Genomic DNA, 18,560 nt, shown 5'->3' with positions numbered 1-18,560 from the left:
CTCTGGGCATGTCACTCCCCTTCTTAAACACCTCCAGTGGTTGCCTATCGACCTCTGCTCCAAACAAAAACTCCTCACTCTAGGCTTCAAGGCTATACATCACCTTGTCCCTTCCTACCTCTCCTCCCTTCTCTCTTTTGACCGCCCACCCCGCACGCTCCGCTCCTCCGCCGCCCACCTCCTCACCGTCCCTCGGTCTCGCCTATCCCGCCGTCGACCCCTGGGCCACGTCTTCCCGCGGTCCTGGAACACCCTCCCTCCTCACCTCCGCCAAACTGATTCTCTTCTCCTCTTCAAAACCCTACTTAAAACTCACCTCCTCCAAGAGGCCTTCCCAGACTGAGCTCCCCTTCTCCCTCTACTCCCTCTACCGCCCCCCCTTCACCTCTCTGCAGCTTAATCCTCTTTTCCCCCCATTTCCCTCTGCTCCTCCCCCTCTCCCTTCCCATCCCCTCAGCACTGTACTCGTCCGCTCAACTGTATATATTTTCATTACCCTATTTATTTTGTTAATGAAATGTACATCGCCTTGATTCTATTTAGTTGCCATTGTTTTTAACGAGATGTTCTTCCCCTTGACTCTATTTATTGCCATTGTTCTTGTCTGTCTCCACCGATTAGACCATAAGCCCGACAAACGGCAGGGACTGTGTCTATCTGTTGCCGACTTGTTCATTCCAAGCACTTAGTATAGTGCTCTGCACATAGTAAGCGCTCAATAAATACTAATGAATGAATGAATCTCCCTGCATCTTTCCCTGATTCTCCTACCCGCAACCCCGCCCTGGTCTTGCACCCCCTCGTAGCCTGTCCCGGTAGCAAACCCGGACCGTAGGACTCTGTTCTCCCTAGCACCCTCCCTCCCCCCAACAGAGTCACGACACCGGGACACTGTGTCCCATGGGACATTGTGCTCCCCTTTCCCCCTGCCCACCCCGGAGTCGTGGAACATTGTGTTCCCCTGCTCCCCCCAACCCCCGGGCCATGGGACATTGCTCCCCAGCTGCAACCCCCATCGGGCCGTGGGACATTACATCCCCAACAGCCCTCCCCCGCCCTCTGCCCAGAAGTGGCCATCCTTTGGTGAGCCCTCACTCCCTCCTTCCCTGTGCTCTGACCAGAGGTGATAGATTTCCCCCACCACCTCCCCACCCCCATACCTGAGCAACATTGCCCTTGTTCTCACTGTATTACTTTAGCTGCTACCTGCGCCCGCAACTACTCCTCTCCCCATGAGTTTCCCTTCCCCTATCCCCTACATCAGCTCCACCCTTTCCCACATAGGACATCCTCAGGGCTCCCTTCACCGCCTGAGACATTTGGACCACGAGCCCCAGGACTCTCCTTGCTGCTAGCCTTTCGATGTCGATCCGACTGACCCTTAGTCAACACCTGACCCTGGACATCACCCGCTTATTAATAATATCTTAGTGTATCGTATTACTATATTACCGCTTTGGCATGTTATTGTTAATTGTTCTCAGTGCTGCCAACTACTTCTCTGACCTCACCATGTCCTTCCACCCGCCCCCGGCTCCATCTGCCCCTCCGGATCCTCACCTTCACCTTCCCCTCTTCTGCCCAGCTCTTTCCTGCTCTCTCCTCTGCCTCCTCCCCTCCTCCACCCTAGAACCCCACTTTACCACCACCACCCCTTATCCCCCTCTCCCCGCCCAGGCACCCTGCCATCTCATTGCCATCCAAACCCTCCCCTCCCCGCGTTCCCTCCCCCCTCTCTCCCCTCCACCCACAGCCGCTGTCAAGTGTGGCCTTTGGAATCCCCGCTCCATTACAGATAAACTGAAGCAGCGTGGCTCAGTGGAAAGAGCACGGGCTTGGGAGTCAGAGGTCATGGGTTCGAATCCCGGCTCAGCAACTTGTCAGCTGTGTGACTGTGGGCAAGTCGTTACCCTATTTATTTTGTTAATGAATTGTACATCGCCTTGATTCTATTTAGTTGCCATTGTTTTTACGCGATGTTCTTCCCCTTGACGCTGTTTAGTGCCATTGTTCTTGTCTGTCCGTCTCCCCCGATTAGACTGTAAGCCCGTCAAATGGCAGGGACTGTCTCTATCTGTTGCCGACTTGTTCATCCCAAGCGCTTAGTACAGTGCTCTGCACATAGTAAGCGCTCAATAAATACTATTGAATGAATTAACTTCTCTGTGCCTCAGTGACCTCATATGTAAAATGAGGGTTAAGACTGTGAGCCTCATGTGGGACAACCTGATTACCCTGTATCTAACCCAGCGCTTAGAACAGTGCTCTGCACATAGTAAGTGCTTAACAAATATCAACATTATTATTATTATTACCTCTCATCCTTGACTTTTCCTTTCCCGCTCTCTCCTCCTCCTGGCCCTTACGGAGACCTGGTTCACTCCTGAAGACACGGTCTCTTCTGCTGCGCTCTCCAGCAGAGGCCTCTCCTTCTCCCACTCCCCCAGACTCACCGGAAAAGGAGGAGGGGTCAGCTTCCTTCTCTTACTCCAGTGCCTATCAGCCTCCACACAAAACAAAAACTTCTCACTCAGGCCTTCAAGACTCTCCATCACCTTGCCCCCTCCTACCTCACCTCCCTTCTCTTTTTCTACTGCCCACCCCACACGCTCCGCTCCTCTTCCCCTCACCTCCTCACTGTCTCCCATTCACGCCTATCCCGCCGTCGACCTCTGGCCCACATCCTACCGCTGTCCTAGAATCCCCTCCCTCCTCATCTCCACCCAACTAACTCTCTTCCCCTCTTCAAAGCCCTACTGAGAGCTCACCTCCTCCAAGAGGCCTTCCCAGACTGAGCTTCCCTTTTTCCCTCCGCTCCCTCCCTCATCCCCCCTTCACCTCTCCTCAGCTAAGCCCCCTTTCCCTCTGCTCCTCCCCCCACCCTTCCCCTCCCCTCAGCACTGTGCTCATTTGTTTATATTCTTATTACCCTATTTACTTTGTTAATGAGGTGTACATCCCCTTTATTCTATTTATCGTGATTATGTTGTCTTGTTTTTGTCCATCTGCCTCCCCCGATTAGACTATAAGCCCGTCATTGGGCAGGGAATGTCTCTATCTATTGCCGAATTGTACATTCCAAGCACTTAGTACAGTACTCTGCACATAGTAAGTGCTGAATAAATACTATTGAATGAATGAATGAATGAACTCCAGAGCCCCAGGAGGCACAGAGCCTCAGGACCCCCAAGGTCCCAGAGCCCCAAAGCACCAGAATCCCAGCAGCCCCAAGCCCCCAAGAGCTCCAGAGCCCCAGGAGCCCCAGAAATCCAGGAAATCCAGAGCCCAGAGTTTTAGAGCACCAGCAGTCCCAAAGCCCCAGAGCCCCAGATCCTCAGAGCCCCAGGAGCACTGGAGTCCCAAGAACCCCAGGAGCCCCCAGGTCCCTTAGCTGCAGAGCCCCAGAACCCCCAAGCACCAGGAACCCAAGAGCCCAGAGCCCCATATTTCCAGAACCCCAGGAGCCCTGAAGTCCCAAAAACACCAAGGGCCCCAGAGGCCCAAAATCCAGTGTCCCAGTGTCCCAGGAGCCTGAAGGCCCGAAGTCCTAGAGCCCAAGTAGGCATAGAGCCCCAGGTGCCCCAATGTCCCAAATACCCAGAGCCTGAGAAGCCCCAAGGCCCGAGGGCCCAGGACCCCCAAAGCCCCAGAAACCCAGATCCCCAGGGGCCAAGGAGTCCTATAGTCCCATGAACACCAAGACCAAAAGCAACTCAGAGTTCGAGAGCCCCAGAGCCCCAAGAGCCCCAGATCCCCAGATCTTCTACACTGTAAGCCCACTGTGGGCAGGGACTGTCTCTCTTTATTGCTGAATTGTATTTTCCAAGCACTTAGTATAGTGCTCTGCACACAGTAAGTTTTCAATAAATACAATTGAATGAATGAATCCCCAGAGTCCAGAGCCCCAGGTACCCCAAGCCCTCAAGGTTCCAGAGCCTCGGCAGCCTCAGACCCCGACGATCCCAAGGCCCCAAAGTCTCAGAGCCCCATGAGTCCCAGAACCCCAGATGCCCAGAGCCCTGGGAGCTTTGGAGTCCCAAGAACCTTAGAAGTCTGAGAGTTCCAAAACACCAAAAGCCCCAAGGCCCCAGAACCTTGGAGTCCCAGGAGCCTCAGAGCCCCAGACCCACAGAGTCCCAGAGTCCAAAGCCCCAGAACCCCAGGATCCCCAAGGCCTCAGAAGTCCAGATCCCCAGGAACCCCAGAGCCTCAACATCCCAGGAGCCCCAAAGCCCCAGATCCACAGAGTTCCAGGGGCCTTGGAGTCCCAAGGACCTCAAGAGTCCAGAGCTCCAGCAACCTCAGAGGCTAAAGAGCCCCAAGGCCCAATGAGCTCTAGGCCCCAGGAGCCCCAGAGTCCCGGAGCCCCAACAGCCCTAAGGCCCCAGAGCCTAGGAAATCCAGGAGCCCCAAGGCCCCAGGAGGCCCACATCCCCAGGACCCCAGAGTTCCAGGAGCCCCAGAGCTCCAGATCCTCAGAGTCCCAGGAGGCCTAGAACCCCAGAGTCCAGTGCTCCAAGGCCCAAAAGCCCCAGAGCCCCAGGATCCCCAGTGCCCCACAGCCCCAGAAGCTTCAGAGCACCAAAACCCCCAAAGCCCCAGAGTGCCAGAAGCCACAAGGCCCCAGAGCTCCAAAGACCCAGGAGCCTCAAGGCCCAAGTGCTCCAGGAGTCCCAAAACTTCAAATCAAAAGTGCCCCAGGAGACCTGGTGTCCCAAGAACCCCAGGAGACCTAAAGCCCCAGGAATCCCAAAGTCCGAGATCCCCAGAGCCCCAGGACCCCCAGATCCCCAGAAGCCCTGGAGTCCCAAGAATGCCAGGAGTCCCACAGTCCCCAAGCCTCAGGAGCTCTGAGAGCCCATGGGCCCTGGAGCTCTAAGTCCCCAGAGTCACAGAGCATCAGGAACCCCACAGTCCCAGAGCTCCAGAAGCTCTAGAGCCATAAAGCCTCAAGGCCTGAGAGCCCCCAAGCCCCAGAAATCCAAGAGCCCCAAGGTCCAAGAGCCCCTGAGACCCATGAGCTGCAGAACCCCAGAATCCAGAGCTCCAGACCAACAGGAGCCCCAAGGCCCCAGAGTCCCGTGATCCTCAGAGGCCCAGCAGCCCTGGAGTCCCAGAAACCCCATACCCCCAGAACTCCAGATGCCCAGAGCCCCAGGAGTCCTGGAGTCCCAAGATCCCCAAGAGCCCCAGAGCCGCAGAACTCCAGAGCCCAAGATCCTCGGGAGCCCCAGAGCCCCAAAGCAACAGAACCCCAGATCCCCAGGGGCCCAGGAGCCCCAGAGCCCCCAAGCCCCAGGAGCCCTAGAATCCCAGAGTCCAGAACCCCAGAGCAACAATAGCACTAAGACCTCAGAGTAAGGAAAGGGTTAGGATTAGGGTTATGTTAAGGGCTAAGGTTAGGGTTAGGTTAAGGTTTAGGGTTAGGATTAGGGATAAGGCTAGGGTTAGATAAAGGGTAAGGGTTGTGGGTAAAGTTTGGGTTAATTCACTCCACTAGTGCTAATCTTCTTCACTGTGCCTCAATCTCGCCTGTCTCCCTGCTGACCCCTAGCCAATATCCTGCCTTTGGCCCTCCTCAAATCTGACAGACATTACTCTCCATTTCAAAGCCTTCTTGAGGGCGCATAAAGCCTTCCTTGACTAAGCCCCCTTTTCTTCTTCTCCCACTCTCTTCTGCATCACCCTGACTTGCTCCCATTGTTTATCCTCCTTCCCAGCCCCACAGCATTTACGTATATTTCTGAAATGTATTGATTTATATTAATGTCTGTCTCCCCCACTCCAGCTTGTAAGCTCATTGTGAAGAGGAAATGTGTCCACTTATTGTTGTATTTTACTTTCCCAAGCACTTAGTACAGTGCTCTGCAAGGTAAGCACTCAACAAATACGAGTGAATAAATGAGATGACTAAATGAGGGTGGTTTCTGTGGAATGAAGGGGACAGAAGACAGATTGATCGGATCATTTTTTCTAAAAAAGTTCAGTCCATGTCTCCTCCCCTCTCCCCCCTCAAGAACCTCCAGTGGTTGCTCATCCACCTCTGGATCAAACATTAACCCCTTACTCTCAGCTTTAGAGTACTCCATCAGCTCATTCCCTCCTACCTACTTCACTCATTTCCTACTACAGATTAGCCTACACACTGCTCTCCTCTAATGCCAACGTATTCAGTGTACCTCAATCTCATCTAACTGCCTACTCTTTTCCCACATACACCCTCTGACCTAGAACTCCCTCTCCCTCCATTTATGACTTACCACCACTCTCCCTACCTTCAAAGTCTTATTAAAATCACACCTCCTTCAATAGGACTTCTTTGATTAAATCCATCAGTCAAGCAATCATATTAATTGAGCACTTACTGGGAGCAGAGCCCTGTATTAAATGCTTGGGAGAGTATAACTGAATTGGTAGGCATGTTCCCTGCCTACAAAGAGCTTAAAGTTTAGTGGGGGAGACAGACATTGACAAATAAATTAAGGATTTATAAACAAATGCTGAGGGACACAGAGTGGAATGAATAAAAGGTTCAAATCCAAGTGCTAGGGTGACATAAAAGGGAGAGGGAAAAGGAGGAAATGAAGGCCTAATTAGGGAAGACCTCTTGGAGGGAATATAATTTTAATAAGGCTTTGAAGGTGGGGAGAGAAATCATGTTGGATATGAAGCAGGAGGAAGTTTCAAACCAGAAGCAGGACATGGGCAAGGTTTTGGTGGTGAAGTAAATGAGAATGAGATACAGTGAATAGGTTGGCATTAGAAGAGCGAAGTGTGTAGTCTGGGTTGTAGTGAGAAATCAGAGAGGTAAGGTAGGAAGGGTGTAAGGTGATTGAGTACTTTAAATCCAAAGGTAAGGAGTTTCTGTTTAATGTGGAGGTTGATGGGCAATCATTGGAGATTTTTGAGGAGAGGGACTGAACATTGTAGAAAAATGATCCAGGCAGCAGAGTGAAGTATGGACTGCACTGGTGAGAAACGGGAGGCAGGAAGATCAGCAACGAAGCTGATGCAGTAATCAAGGTGGTATAGGATAAGTGCTTTAATTTAACGTGGCAGCGGTTTGGATGGAGGGAAGGATTGAACCTTAGCAATGATGTGAAGGTTGGTCCGGCAGAATTTGGTGACAGATTGAAAATGTGTGTCGAATGTGTCAAAGATTAATCAGTGGTATTTATTGACCATTTACTGTCTGCAGAGAATTGTACTAAGCACTTAGGAGAGTACAATACAACAGAGTTGGTAGACATGTTCCCTGCTCACTAGCGTACAGCTGAAGGGATAATGGCAAGGATATGGGCTTGTGAGACAAGGTGGTTACTGGTGCTGTGTACAGTGATGGGAAAGTCAGGGAGGATAGGGCTTGGGTGGGAAGGTGAGGAGTTCTATTTTGGACACACTAAGTTTGATGGTTCAGCAGGACATCCAAGTAGAGCAGTGATTGTCCATCCACCTCTATATCTAAGAGCAGTCTTCAAGACAGCTCAACTGGGATGTCCGGAAAAAAAGGGAGGAAATATAAAACTGCAGGGAAGGGTAAGACCTGGAGATGCAGATTTGTGAATGATCCACATAGAGATGGTAGTTGAAGCCATCTCTTGAGATCCCTTGAGATACTACTGGGAAAGATGGGAGAGTCAAAGAATGGGCAGCAGGAGGGACTGAAGAGGAGCAGGAAAGATTTTTGGGAATCATCCCTGATGGTTTCAATTTTCCTCAATTAAATACGTGCCCAGATCAATAGGGGCAAGAGATGGGGGAGGGAGGATAGGTGGACAGAGGGTTTGAGGGAGGAGTTAAATGTCTGAAACAACTGGCAAGGCTAATGGGCAATAAGTCAATAAGGATGGGGAAATAATGTTGCCAGAGTTAAAGCCGGTTAGGATGACATTAAGATGGACAAGGTTGGCCTGATATCTGGGGAGTGAGAAGGAAGCCCACTCCCACCCTGGCTTTTCTACTGACCTTGGGGGGTGGGAGAAGATAAGGCCTACCCTACAGAGTGGCAGGGAGACAGCATCATGTGGGGAGAGCCAGATGGTGAAGAGCAGTGACTGGGTCAGGAACAGGTCAAGGATAAAAGGATGAAAAGATGTTCCACAGGGCTCATTTGGATGAGGTTGTGAAGTGCTGGGAGAAGGGATGAACCAAGGGGTGAGGTTGGATGGGGAGATAGGCAGTGAGGAGGGGAGGAGGAGGTATACTGGGACAGGATAACAGGGATGATGGCATGGTGGGGGAGAAGGGTGAGGAGAGGTTGGATGGAAGCAGATGAGTGGGGCTGCTGGGAAGGACAGGGTTGGGCTGATTAGAGGGAGGGGATAGAAGGGGAGAAGCAGTGTGGCTCAGTGGAAAGAGCACGGGCTTTGGAGTCAGGGCTCATGAGTTCGAATCCCAGCTCTGCCACTTGTTGGCTGTGTGACTGTGGGCAAGTCACTTAACTTCTCTGTGCCTCAGTTCCCTCATCTGTAAAATGGGGATTGAGACTGTGAGCCCCTTGTGGGACAACCTGATTCCCCTGTGTCTACCCCAGTGCTTAGAACAGTGCTCGGCACATAGTAAGCGCTTAACAAATACCAACATTGAACTAGCATATCAGGGTCAGAGAAGTTAAAGGGTTATAGGTGAAGTTGTCAATAGCAATAACTGCTTAATCCTGTGGTTCAATGATTAATTGCTGAATTTAATGCAGGTCTTTGACAGCGAAGAGGTAAATGTTTTGGAGTAAACAGAGGGCTGCCTGGATGGGAAGGCAGGCAGCTAGTTGATAATGTAAAAAGAAGCAGCACATCCTAATGGTTAGACCACATGGCTGGGAGTCAGAAGGGCCTGAGTTCTAATCCTTACTCCATTTGTTTGCTATGTGACCGTGGGCAGGTCACTTAACTCCCGCGGTCCTGGAACGCCCTCCCTCCTCACCTCCGCCAAACTGATTCTCGTTCCCTCTTCAAAACCCTACTTAAAACTCACCTCCTCCAAGAGGCGTTCCCAGACTGAGCTCCTCTTCTCCCTCTACTCCCTCTGCCATCCCCCCTTTACCTCTCCGCAGCTAAACCCTCATTTTCCCCTTTTCCCTCTGCTCCTCCACCTCTCCCTTCCCATCCCCACAGCACTGTACTCGTCCACTCAACTGTATATATTTTCGTTACCCTATTTATTTTGTTAATGAATTGTACATCGCCTTGATTCTATTTAGTTGCCATTGTTTTTACGAGATGTTCTTCCCCTTGACTCTGTTTATTGCCATTGTTCTCGTCTGTCCGTCTCCCCCATTAGACTGTAAGCCCGTCAAACGGCAGGGACTGTCTCTATCTGTTGCCGACTTGTTCATCCCAAGAGCTTAGTACAGTGCTCTGCACATAGTAAGCGCTCAATAAATACTATTGAATGAATACTATTGAATGAACTTCTAGACTGTAAGCCCTTTGTGGGCAGGGATTGTTTCTCTTTATTGCTTAATTGTACTTTCCAATACAGTGCTCTGCACACAGCGCTCAATAAATACAAATGAATGAATGAACGTAACTCCATTCCTCAGTTATCTCATCTGTAAAATGGGGATTAAAACTACAAGCCCCATGTGAGACATGGACTGTGTCCTACCTGATTAGTTGGTATCTTATCCCAGCGCTTAGTTCAGTATGCGGTACATAGTAAGTGCTTAACAAATAACATTTAAAAAAAGAGGCCTTTATCACCAAGACGTCAGGCAGCCATACCTGTTTGGAGTTCTCTGCTGTGTATTCAGGCTGGACTGTAGGAAGAGGGAAGATGAAGGAATGGTCAATTAAGCCCCTTTTCCCCTACTCCTTCCCTCTGTGTTGCCTATGCATTTGGATCTGTACCCTTTAAAGCACTTTGATATTCACCCCACACTCAGTCCCATACAGCATTGTACAAATTCATAATTTACTTATATTAATGTCTAGCTCCCCGTCTAAACTGTAAGCTCCCTACGGGCAGGGAACATGTCTACTAATTCTATTGTACTACAATCTCCCAAGTGCTCAAAAAATAACACTGATTTCTCAAGCACCTAGTAAAATGCTCTGCCCAGTCAGCATTCAATATGTACTGTTGACCCTGTAGGGCTTTCATGGAAATTCGAAGATGAGGAAGGGAGAATAAAGTATTAAAAGCAATCTTCACAAATAAAAAAAAAAAATCAGTGACCATTCAACAGTTACCTACAACACTACTTTCTTTACTTCCTGTTATTTTTTTTACTTGTGGTGTATAGATATGCAAATGCGGACTAATTTCATTTCCTTTGTTCCAAATTTATTCAAAGTGAATACTTAAATGAACAAAAGTCTAAGTAAAGTTTTGAATATGAGCCATCCCCGTCCCAAGTCACCAGCTATTCTTTAATTTAAAACCAATAGGTGAGAAAGATGTTGGGTTTTACACCCCTTTTCCATTTCATTTTTAGACTGCCATTCAAGTCTTACATTGAGAAACTCTGGATGGAATTAGAAGGCCAGTCAAACAGATACAAGTAGATTTGTCACATTAACTAATTCTCTGCTATATGCTAAGGCTTTTATTTCACAAGATTTATTTTATCAGAGTACTTGACATGCTACATTCTCTATCTTTTTTGTACAACTGCTCATTTGAGAATAAAAATAAAAATCATTTGGAAAAAAAATCCAGCTTCTATGCAGCTGTTGATCAGAAATACTTTCCCCCCAAAAAGAGACGTTTTAGAGATTTTTAAAAGCATGTTTATGTGACTGCTCATAAATGTTGGTGTAAAAACGGAGTTATAACAGTTTATACCACAAAGGTTACAGTAAGAAAAAACACTTCTTTATGACAATAATTCACAAATTCACAAGGATCACTTTAATATACAAAGCAATTACTATCATTCTGAAACACAAAGCAGCTAATATGTACATAGTGTTAATAAAATGCACTATAACTCAGTACATTATTTTACATGGATGATGCACAAAAGGTTAAGTAAAAAAAAACACCCAACAACAACAACAAAAAAACCCCAAGAGAAAACAAATCAAAACAGGGATATTTCTAGATTGTAGGGAATTTTAGAGATTTGTTTCCATATGATATTTGTTTAGTAATAGACTCCAACAGAAAGACTGGAGTTAAGATCAATACCCTGTTTGGTGCTGAGAGTTTTGGGTAGTCAACAATGCTTCACCCCAAATCTCTTAAATAACAAAATCTTTCTTTATACTTTCCTGGGTCTCATTTTTTGTTAATACATTTCAAATTATAAATTGCATCTAGACATTATCGTTTTTTGTAACAATCAATATGCCATATATCAGTTGGGGATTCTTTTATATTGGAAGCTACCTTAGCACTCCTCTCTTCACTAATCCATTCCATCAAGAGAATGTTAAATGCCAGACAATTCTGTAGTTTTCAATCATTATTCTCCCATTTTAAAAAATATAAATAATTTTATTAAACACACAAAATGGAGTGGCACCTGGATAAAATACAACTTTTACAGAAAAAAAAATTCCAAAACACAGTAATAGACACTGTCCCATGGCCAGCTGGCACAAAACCTTTTTCACTCTAGGGATTTCTCCCTCCCAGCCCTGCTGCTCCTCCTTCAACCCATATCTTAGATGAACCCTGGCTTCTCAGAGGAGTCTTGCAGTTGAGACTGAAATTCTTGCTTTAGAAATTCCCTGCCCGAGTGGGCAAGTCCTGCATAAGATTTGCTCCAATAAAGTAATCCAATATTGACTCAACCTGCTCTTCTAAATGCATCTCCAAAGGCTAGCTGATTTTTTTCATTTTATTTGCTGGTGAGAATGAGATCTAAAATTACCATGACCCACCAGGCCAATCTCCAGATAAGACCTGCACTCACAGAACCAATATTTTTACTCTGTCGCTTTATAAAATCAACTTGCTTCAAAAGCTTCATTTTTTTAAATTTTTCCTTTTTTAAAAAATAAATTTCAAGTTAAAACACCTGAAATACAATCCCTCTTTCCAAACTGAATCTGGTCCCTCTTACATTTGACTGCTTCTATAGACTCATACAAAGGTTTAAACTACATTCTCCAAATCAATAAGAACTTATCATAAGCAGAGGAGACAGATGGAACTTCACCACCCTATTTATAATGTATTTTAAAATCCTGCCAAACTGGCTGAGTTTTATGATACTGATTTTGGAGAGGTGAAATGCATCTCTCGAAGCCAAGGACTCAAGAAAGTCAAGGAAACCAGTCCCTAGTGACAGTATATAAAGTGAGCTTATAGTCAATTTTTCATGTCGACATTAAAGCACTCAGATTATTTCTTAAATGATCATTTCCCCTTCATTGCCGCCCATCAAACATTTCAATTGTGCTTTTTTTTTTCCACAATGGAATGAAGAAATTATACCAATGCACTCTTGCCTTTAGATCTAGATCTACTAAACATAAATGAAATCTTCCTCCAGTATCCCCTATTTGAGTTGGGGTTTCTAAAACCTCCAACCAGGTTGTATAATATGGGAAGGGGACGAAAGTGACTGAAAAAATCATTCCACATCCCCTTCCAACTTAATTTTAACTTTGGGAATGATTTATTCCTTCTCTGGTCAAAATCATAACTTAGTCCTTAGTGTGTTTAACAAATTGCTAAGTGATAACATTAGGTCAGACACAGACTTATCTATTGGCCCTGCCAATCCTGGATCTCCTTCTAGTCAAGTAGAACACCTTAATTCAAGTTGAACATTTCAGGTGCAAAGAGAGCTCAACCAACAAAAAATTTTCATAAAAAAAGCTACATGATTTTTAGAGAGGAGCGATAGACAGTCAGCTCACAATTACCACATGAGGGAGTTTCTCAAGTCACCAATACCCAATTTTCTACTAACTGGATATTTATAAAAGTGCAATTTTTACCAAACATTTACAAAGAGTATACTGCAAAAAGAACCCAAATAAATATACAACTTTTGAGTTAGATCAATGGAATATATTCTGCCATTTCAGGGGTAAAATAGTAACAGAACCAACCCCTAAAACTTACTGAAAAACTATGTTTCTAATGTTCCTGCATTCTGACCCTAATTCAAATTTTTAGATGCTAATCTTTCTTTGAAAGACCTTTCACATTTTCTAAATAAACAGGGACCAATTTGAATCTATGACTGGCTGCAGCTTCTATAACACTGATTAAAAGGCTAGAATCCAAATTTGGATTAGAAACATTAAAATCAGCGCAAGTAATTTTGTACAATCAAATAGTGTTGTTTCCTTTTAAAAGCTTTTGTTTGATTCCAAATAACCATCTTTACTGGTCAAAATACTAGAAGGAATAAGGCCCAAGGCACAGAAATAAATTACAGACAGGATAGCCTCGCATGATTGATACTGTGCTTACAGAACCAAGCAGTGCTGTTGACCTTCTGTGAAACACCAATTTCGATAAAATCCTTGCTCAAATTACATACCAAATTACCTCTTTCAAGATGATGTCACCCACCCCTGTAAATCAGTGGTTCCTTTTTCTAAATGTTTTGTTACTACTGTATAGCTGCCAAAAATAAAGCCAAAAAAAAAAAAACTTTTTCTGGGAAAATTTTTCAAGCATGGCTAATAACTTTTAAAATATCAATCTAAGAAAACAGAGTAAAATATCAGAAAATAAACTGGGAACAAGATAATTAAGAAAAATAATGAATTATGAGTGCCAGAATAATGCAGCCTCAAATGAACTACTGTTCTAAAAGAAATGCAAGCACACAAAGCATAAAGATTCATCTGACCGTAATATACTATAATACTCAGCATTCCTGATTTAAGAGCTCTCAGAGCTTCAGATTATATACTGTGTATATATATGTACATATATAATACATGTGTTCTTCCAAGAATATCTAAATTAGCAGAGCACCTGTGGCAATATCTAAACTGCCAATCTAGTGCTTTAATTTTGTAAAACAATGACATTAAAATTATATTTTACTTTTTTTATATAGTGAACATAATGGATCTAGCCCTTTCTAGCCTACCTTTCAGTTAAACCATGCTATCAAAGCTTGAATATTCAGAACTGTGAGATATCAAAAATAAAACTAACCCTCACTTAGTTTTTATCTGAATGTATCTGTCCTATAAATTAACCTCCACAAGGACTTGATCTGCAAAATCAGTTAACCCAACCTTTGCTGTTTTCTACACAGTACCCTCTAGAGACTTTGGCTTCCCTCTGTGGGCCAATGTGAAGAAAGTAGGGTGCATTATTACTAGTAACACATAGCTGGGACCGCTCTTGGCTAAAACTCACTTGATGGATTTGATTATTTTATTAAGCTGTTTTCCAAAGAAGATTTCAAGAATTCCCAATTCTCAAAACATGCATAAAACAAATATCTTTCAAATTTTTTTCAGTACAATTAACTCTTCCCAAAGGTGCCAGGTGCCCATAGAGGAAACTGCAGTTTTCAATGTATCCATAATTTCAACTCAGGGTCAACAACAGAACAGGTTTCGGTATTCTCCAACCTTTCTGTTCAATTGGTTCAAGTAATGGCCATTACTTACCAGGGACTAGGTAGACTAACAACTCACCACATAATCTTTTGAAAAAAAAAGATGCGTTTACAAGGGGGAAGTAATTTGCTCAACACAGCACAATTATAGAATCTTTCAGCCCTATAAGAAATAATTATAATAGGAAAATTGGCCTAGGATTGCTTTATGATTCTTCTGGAACCAATGCTGAAGTGATTATTATTATTATGTTTATGTATTTTTTTTAAGTTGAGCATTTGAAATACCTACTTTAAGGGGAAACTTTCAGAACTTCCTGTGTCACTGAATTCTTAAAATGAATTCCCTTTGGAAATTAAGGATTATTTTTGTTTGTTCTTAAAATAATGGTAAATTTCAACTGTAATTACAAATAGGTAACATAAAATCTTCTTTTCCAAAACCAACCCACTCAACAATTATTCTTGTTTAACATGGGACTAACACCAACCTCAAATCACTATGATTTGGGATAAAACGTTAATGCTTAAATCTTTACCCTTCTTTTTTCTTAAACTCCTCTGAATATCCTTCTTCAGGAAGAAAAATCGCAATTTGTAATACTGTAACAAATGTCCAAAACTGCTTATCATTTTTCCTCTTACATGTACCTCATTGAATGGGACCCCTTTTTTTGGGGGGGGGGGTAATTAGGCAGATTGAGTAGTCAGTGAAACATAAGTTGCTCCATAAAACTAGTCTTGGCTATTTACAGGGTGTGATGGCACACACACCCACAAATGACATTCTGCAGCTACGACATGTAGCTTCTTTCCCCAGCAGAAACCATTCATGTTATTACCGCAAAACACAAATTCAGAGTTGATTTTTGGGGATGAGTACAGGGAATACAAACACTTCCAGTCAAATATTTCTGAAGAAACACACACTTAATAAAATAATACTGACAGTAGTCAGACTGATACTTTTATAGTATAGTAACAGAGACATGAGATTTCTTGGAAAAAGAAACATATGACCTGATGCTGCTGTAAACATATTACCACAGAAGTTCATAATCAATATAAACAAAGCACAGATTTTGCCAACTTAACTGAAAAAGTGTTTTTCACTCACAAGTTTCTGCTTGGGTTTCTGTTAAACTTTATAAGGGACTTTTTTGGTGCTGGAGGCATTGGTACAATAGGAAAAAAAACAGGGAGGTTACAGTTTAAAACATTTGAAACAGTAAACACAGAGACCGTATGAAGGATGGATGGTAAAAACAATCCCATTTTCATGAGTGAATGTGTTGAAAGGAACAGGCTGTCCTTAACAGTTTTCTCTGCTTAAAACCTCAAATGCATTACTGATGTCTAAAATTTTTAAAAAATGCTCTTTGCTACTGTACCTTTGATTTCATTTTCAATTATTATCAAGCTATCTCATTTAATGACTTCTTTTAATGCATCCCAAACCTTGAACAGAAACAACAAAATACATCGGTGATGGTGATGAAGCAAATGCCTTTGGAGCTTTGGGAAAAAAAGGTCTTAATATTGCAGAATGTGGAGAATTAACATGATTATGCAGGAAACCCTTTCTGTTTTTCTAAAACCTCTGTTCACCCAACTCCAAATCCATGTCTCCTTTTTTGGGGAATGCCATTTAGCAACACACTGCAGTGTTTCCAATGAATATGTGAAACTATGTATCAATTTGGCAGTCAAAACCTCTAAATTGTATGAGGCCCACACGGTACTTCAGGCCAGAAACAACCAAGAAGCTCAGCACAAACCCTTGAAATTGTCACAAAATAATTCTTACTCTCCTCCCCAAAGTATCTTCACAATTGTATAAAAGTATTAGTTCCTGAAGAGGGTGGGCATATAGAAGTCTTGTCTTTTCTTCTTCAAGATCAGGATGAAGAAAATAAGTTCTTGAGGGGGAAAAGTGGAGGCAGATGTTTGAATATTCACAGTTTAATGCAAAGCACAAATGAACGAAATTCTGTAGTTGCTTTCAGGCAGTTTTGCGCATAGAAAAAAAAGAGAAATGTTTAGAAAATAAAAAGTTTCTTTTGTCTTTCTGGTTGGGGCCAAACCAGTCTTTATTCTCACGTTGGGAGATGAAAACTGAAATCCAAAATTAATCTGATTTGTGGCGGTAAAGGTCCTTAAGTGCTTTCAGTTCCTCAATCAGTGTCTTGTTTTGATTTTCAAGCACAGCCACTCGGTTCTCTAGACATTTCACATATTCCTTCTTCTTCCTTCGACATTCGCGTGCTGCCTCCCTATATGCAAAAAAGGGCAGTCAAAATTTCAAAGCAAAGTCCATTTGTTAGGTGATTTTAGGTTAGACTGATGAGTAAATTTACCAGTCTGCAGGATTCATTCCTAAAGACATAATGAATGAATCAGAAATAGCTTTTTATATTAAATATCTACCACCCAAACAAATGTTTTCCCTATCGTTTTATGCTTTTAGTCCGGAGAAATTTCAAACATTTTAAGCTTCTAATATACTGAAATTTTATTCCACTGAAAAGCTTACAACGCATATGAAACCCGTACTCCTTTAATTGAAATTAAATTAAATTACCACTTGAACATCACAATGGCTATCAAGTACTCCCTCAATTATTCTTTCAAACCCTAATCTACCCTCTATTAAATGGGTTCACAGTTGAAATTCATAATCATAAATCTAATTATTGTTGCCTTTATTCAGGTAGATAGCTTCCGTCTGGGTGATGCCCTCCCCGATGCTGAGGGTGGTGGTGGCCATCTGCATAAGTAGTGCCTGGAGGAGTCCAGGATCCTGGCCAGGAGTGTGCCTGCAGTGGCTAGGGAGAAGGGGCCCAGGGAGAGTGGGGAGGAATGGGAAGTTTCATTCAATAGTATTTATTGAGTCCTTACTATGTGCAGAGCACTGTACTAAGCACTTGGAATGAACAAGTCGGTTTCAGTTTTCCTGGGATACAGACAGATGGCCTCCACAGCGAGAAGGGAGAGGACTTGGTTCCTCCAAGGTACAGGATGTGGGAGAGCTGCATCCATGATGGGAGTAGGAGGGGAGAAGGCTTGGTTCCTCCAAAGCCTGGAATGTGGGCAAGTGCTGTCAGTGGCCAAGGAAGAGGAGGGTGGCTCTGAGTCTGGCATGCAGGCAGGAGTGAGAGTGGGAGCATTCACCAAATGGAGAGTTTGAGCTGCCACTACTGTGGAGCTTACATCCCCTGCCCCCCTCCTCAGAGATGAAACCCCTGATTCCAGCTCCATTCCACTGGCCCTCCGATCCCATGTGTTCTGAGAGGTGGGTGGAACTAGAGAGCTAGACACTCCCCTCATCGGGTGATTCCTTGTCTTCCTGCTTCCCAGTGCCCAGCCCCGTGGTGGTGGGGACATGGATGCCACCCAACTGTACTCTCGAGTCCGGCAGAGGTCTGACTCCGGCGCCTCACCTCCACCCAGCGCTCAAGCCCTAGGCCGTGGCCACTTGATGGCAGAGAATCCAAAATGTTGGCTCCCAGTGTGCCCCACCATAAGGAGCAGCCCCTGATGATAGTGACCGATGATTAGCTGCAGGAACGGTTTGATGGCCCGACAACTTATGGACGGCCATGGAGGATCTGCACTGGTGTGATTATTCAAGAGAGGGAATATGTAAATGATCAGAGCAACAAATGACTAGATTTGCAGGTGGTATCTACACGTGCTCAGTACCGGGACTGGAAACAAAGGCACTAAAACTGGAATAAGCTGCTGCTTTAGTGTTTCCTATGCTATACCTAGTGGTACCAGTTGCTCTTTCCACTCTCCCTCCCACCTTCCCCTCTCCCCACTCCATTGATTGTGGTGTTGTTTTCATTTATTCATTCAACCAAATTTGTTGAGTGTTTACTGTGTGCAAGGCACTGTGCTAAGCGACTGAGAGAGTACAATAAAAAGACACATTTCCTGCCCACAAGGAGCTTACAGTTTGGAGGGGGAGACAGACATCAATAAAAATAAATACATAAATTACAGGGGCATACATAAGTGCTGTGCAGCTGTAATAATAATAATGGTATTTATTAAGTGTTCACTATGTGCCAGGCAC

General features: G+C 44.5%; 1 protein-coding gene across 1 annotated transcript in view; it reads right to left on the bottom strand.

The window, feature by feature from the left end:
- Window positions 1–10,541: 10,541 nt before the first annotated feature.
- The window catches only part of CREB1 (cAMP responsive element binding protein 1), an 80,603-nt gene continuing 72,584 nt past the window's right edge, over window positions 10,542–18,560 (bottom strand). Inside the window, exon 8 of the mRNA XM_029068746.2 lies at window positions 10,542–16,755. Within this exon, the coding sequence (XP_028924579.1) occupies window positions 16,611–16,755 (145 nt within the window). The 3' untranslated portion in view covers window positions 10,542–16,610. The remainder of the gene's footprint in view (window positions 16,756–18,560) is intronic.

Source organism: Ornithorhynchus anatinus, chromosome 7 (genome assembly GCF_004115215.2).
Source record: "Ornithorhynchus anatinus isolate Pmale09 chromosome 7, mOrnAna1.pri.v4, whole genome shotgun sequence".
Taxonomy (NCBI): Eukaryota; Metazoa; Chordata; class Mammalia; order Monotremata; family Ornithorhynchidae; genus Ornithorhynchus; species Ornithorhynchus anatinus.
The sequence above is the reverse complement of the archived record's forward strand: the minus strand, read 5'-3'. Positions and strand labels throughout refer to the sequence as shown.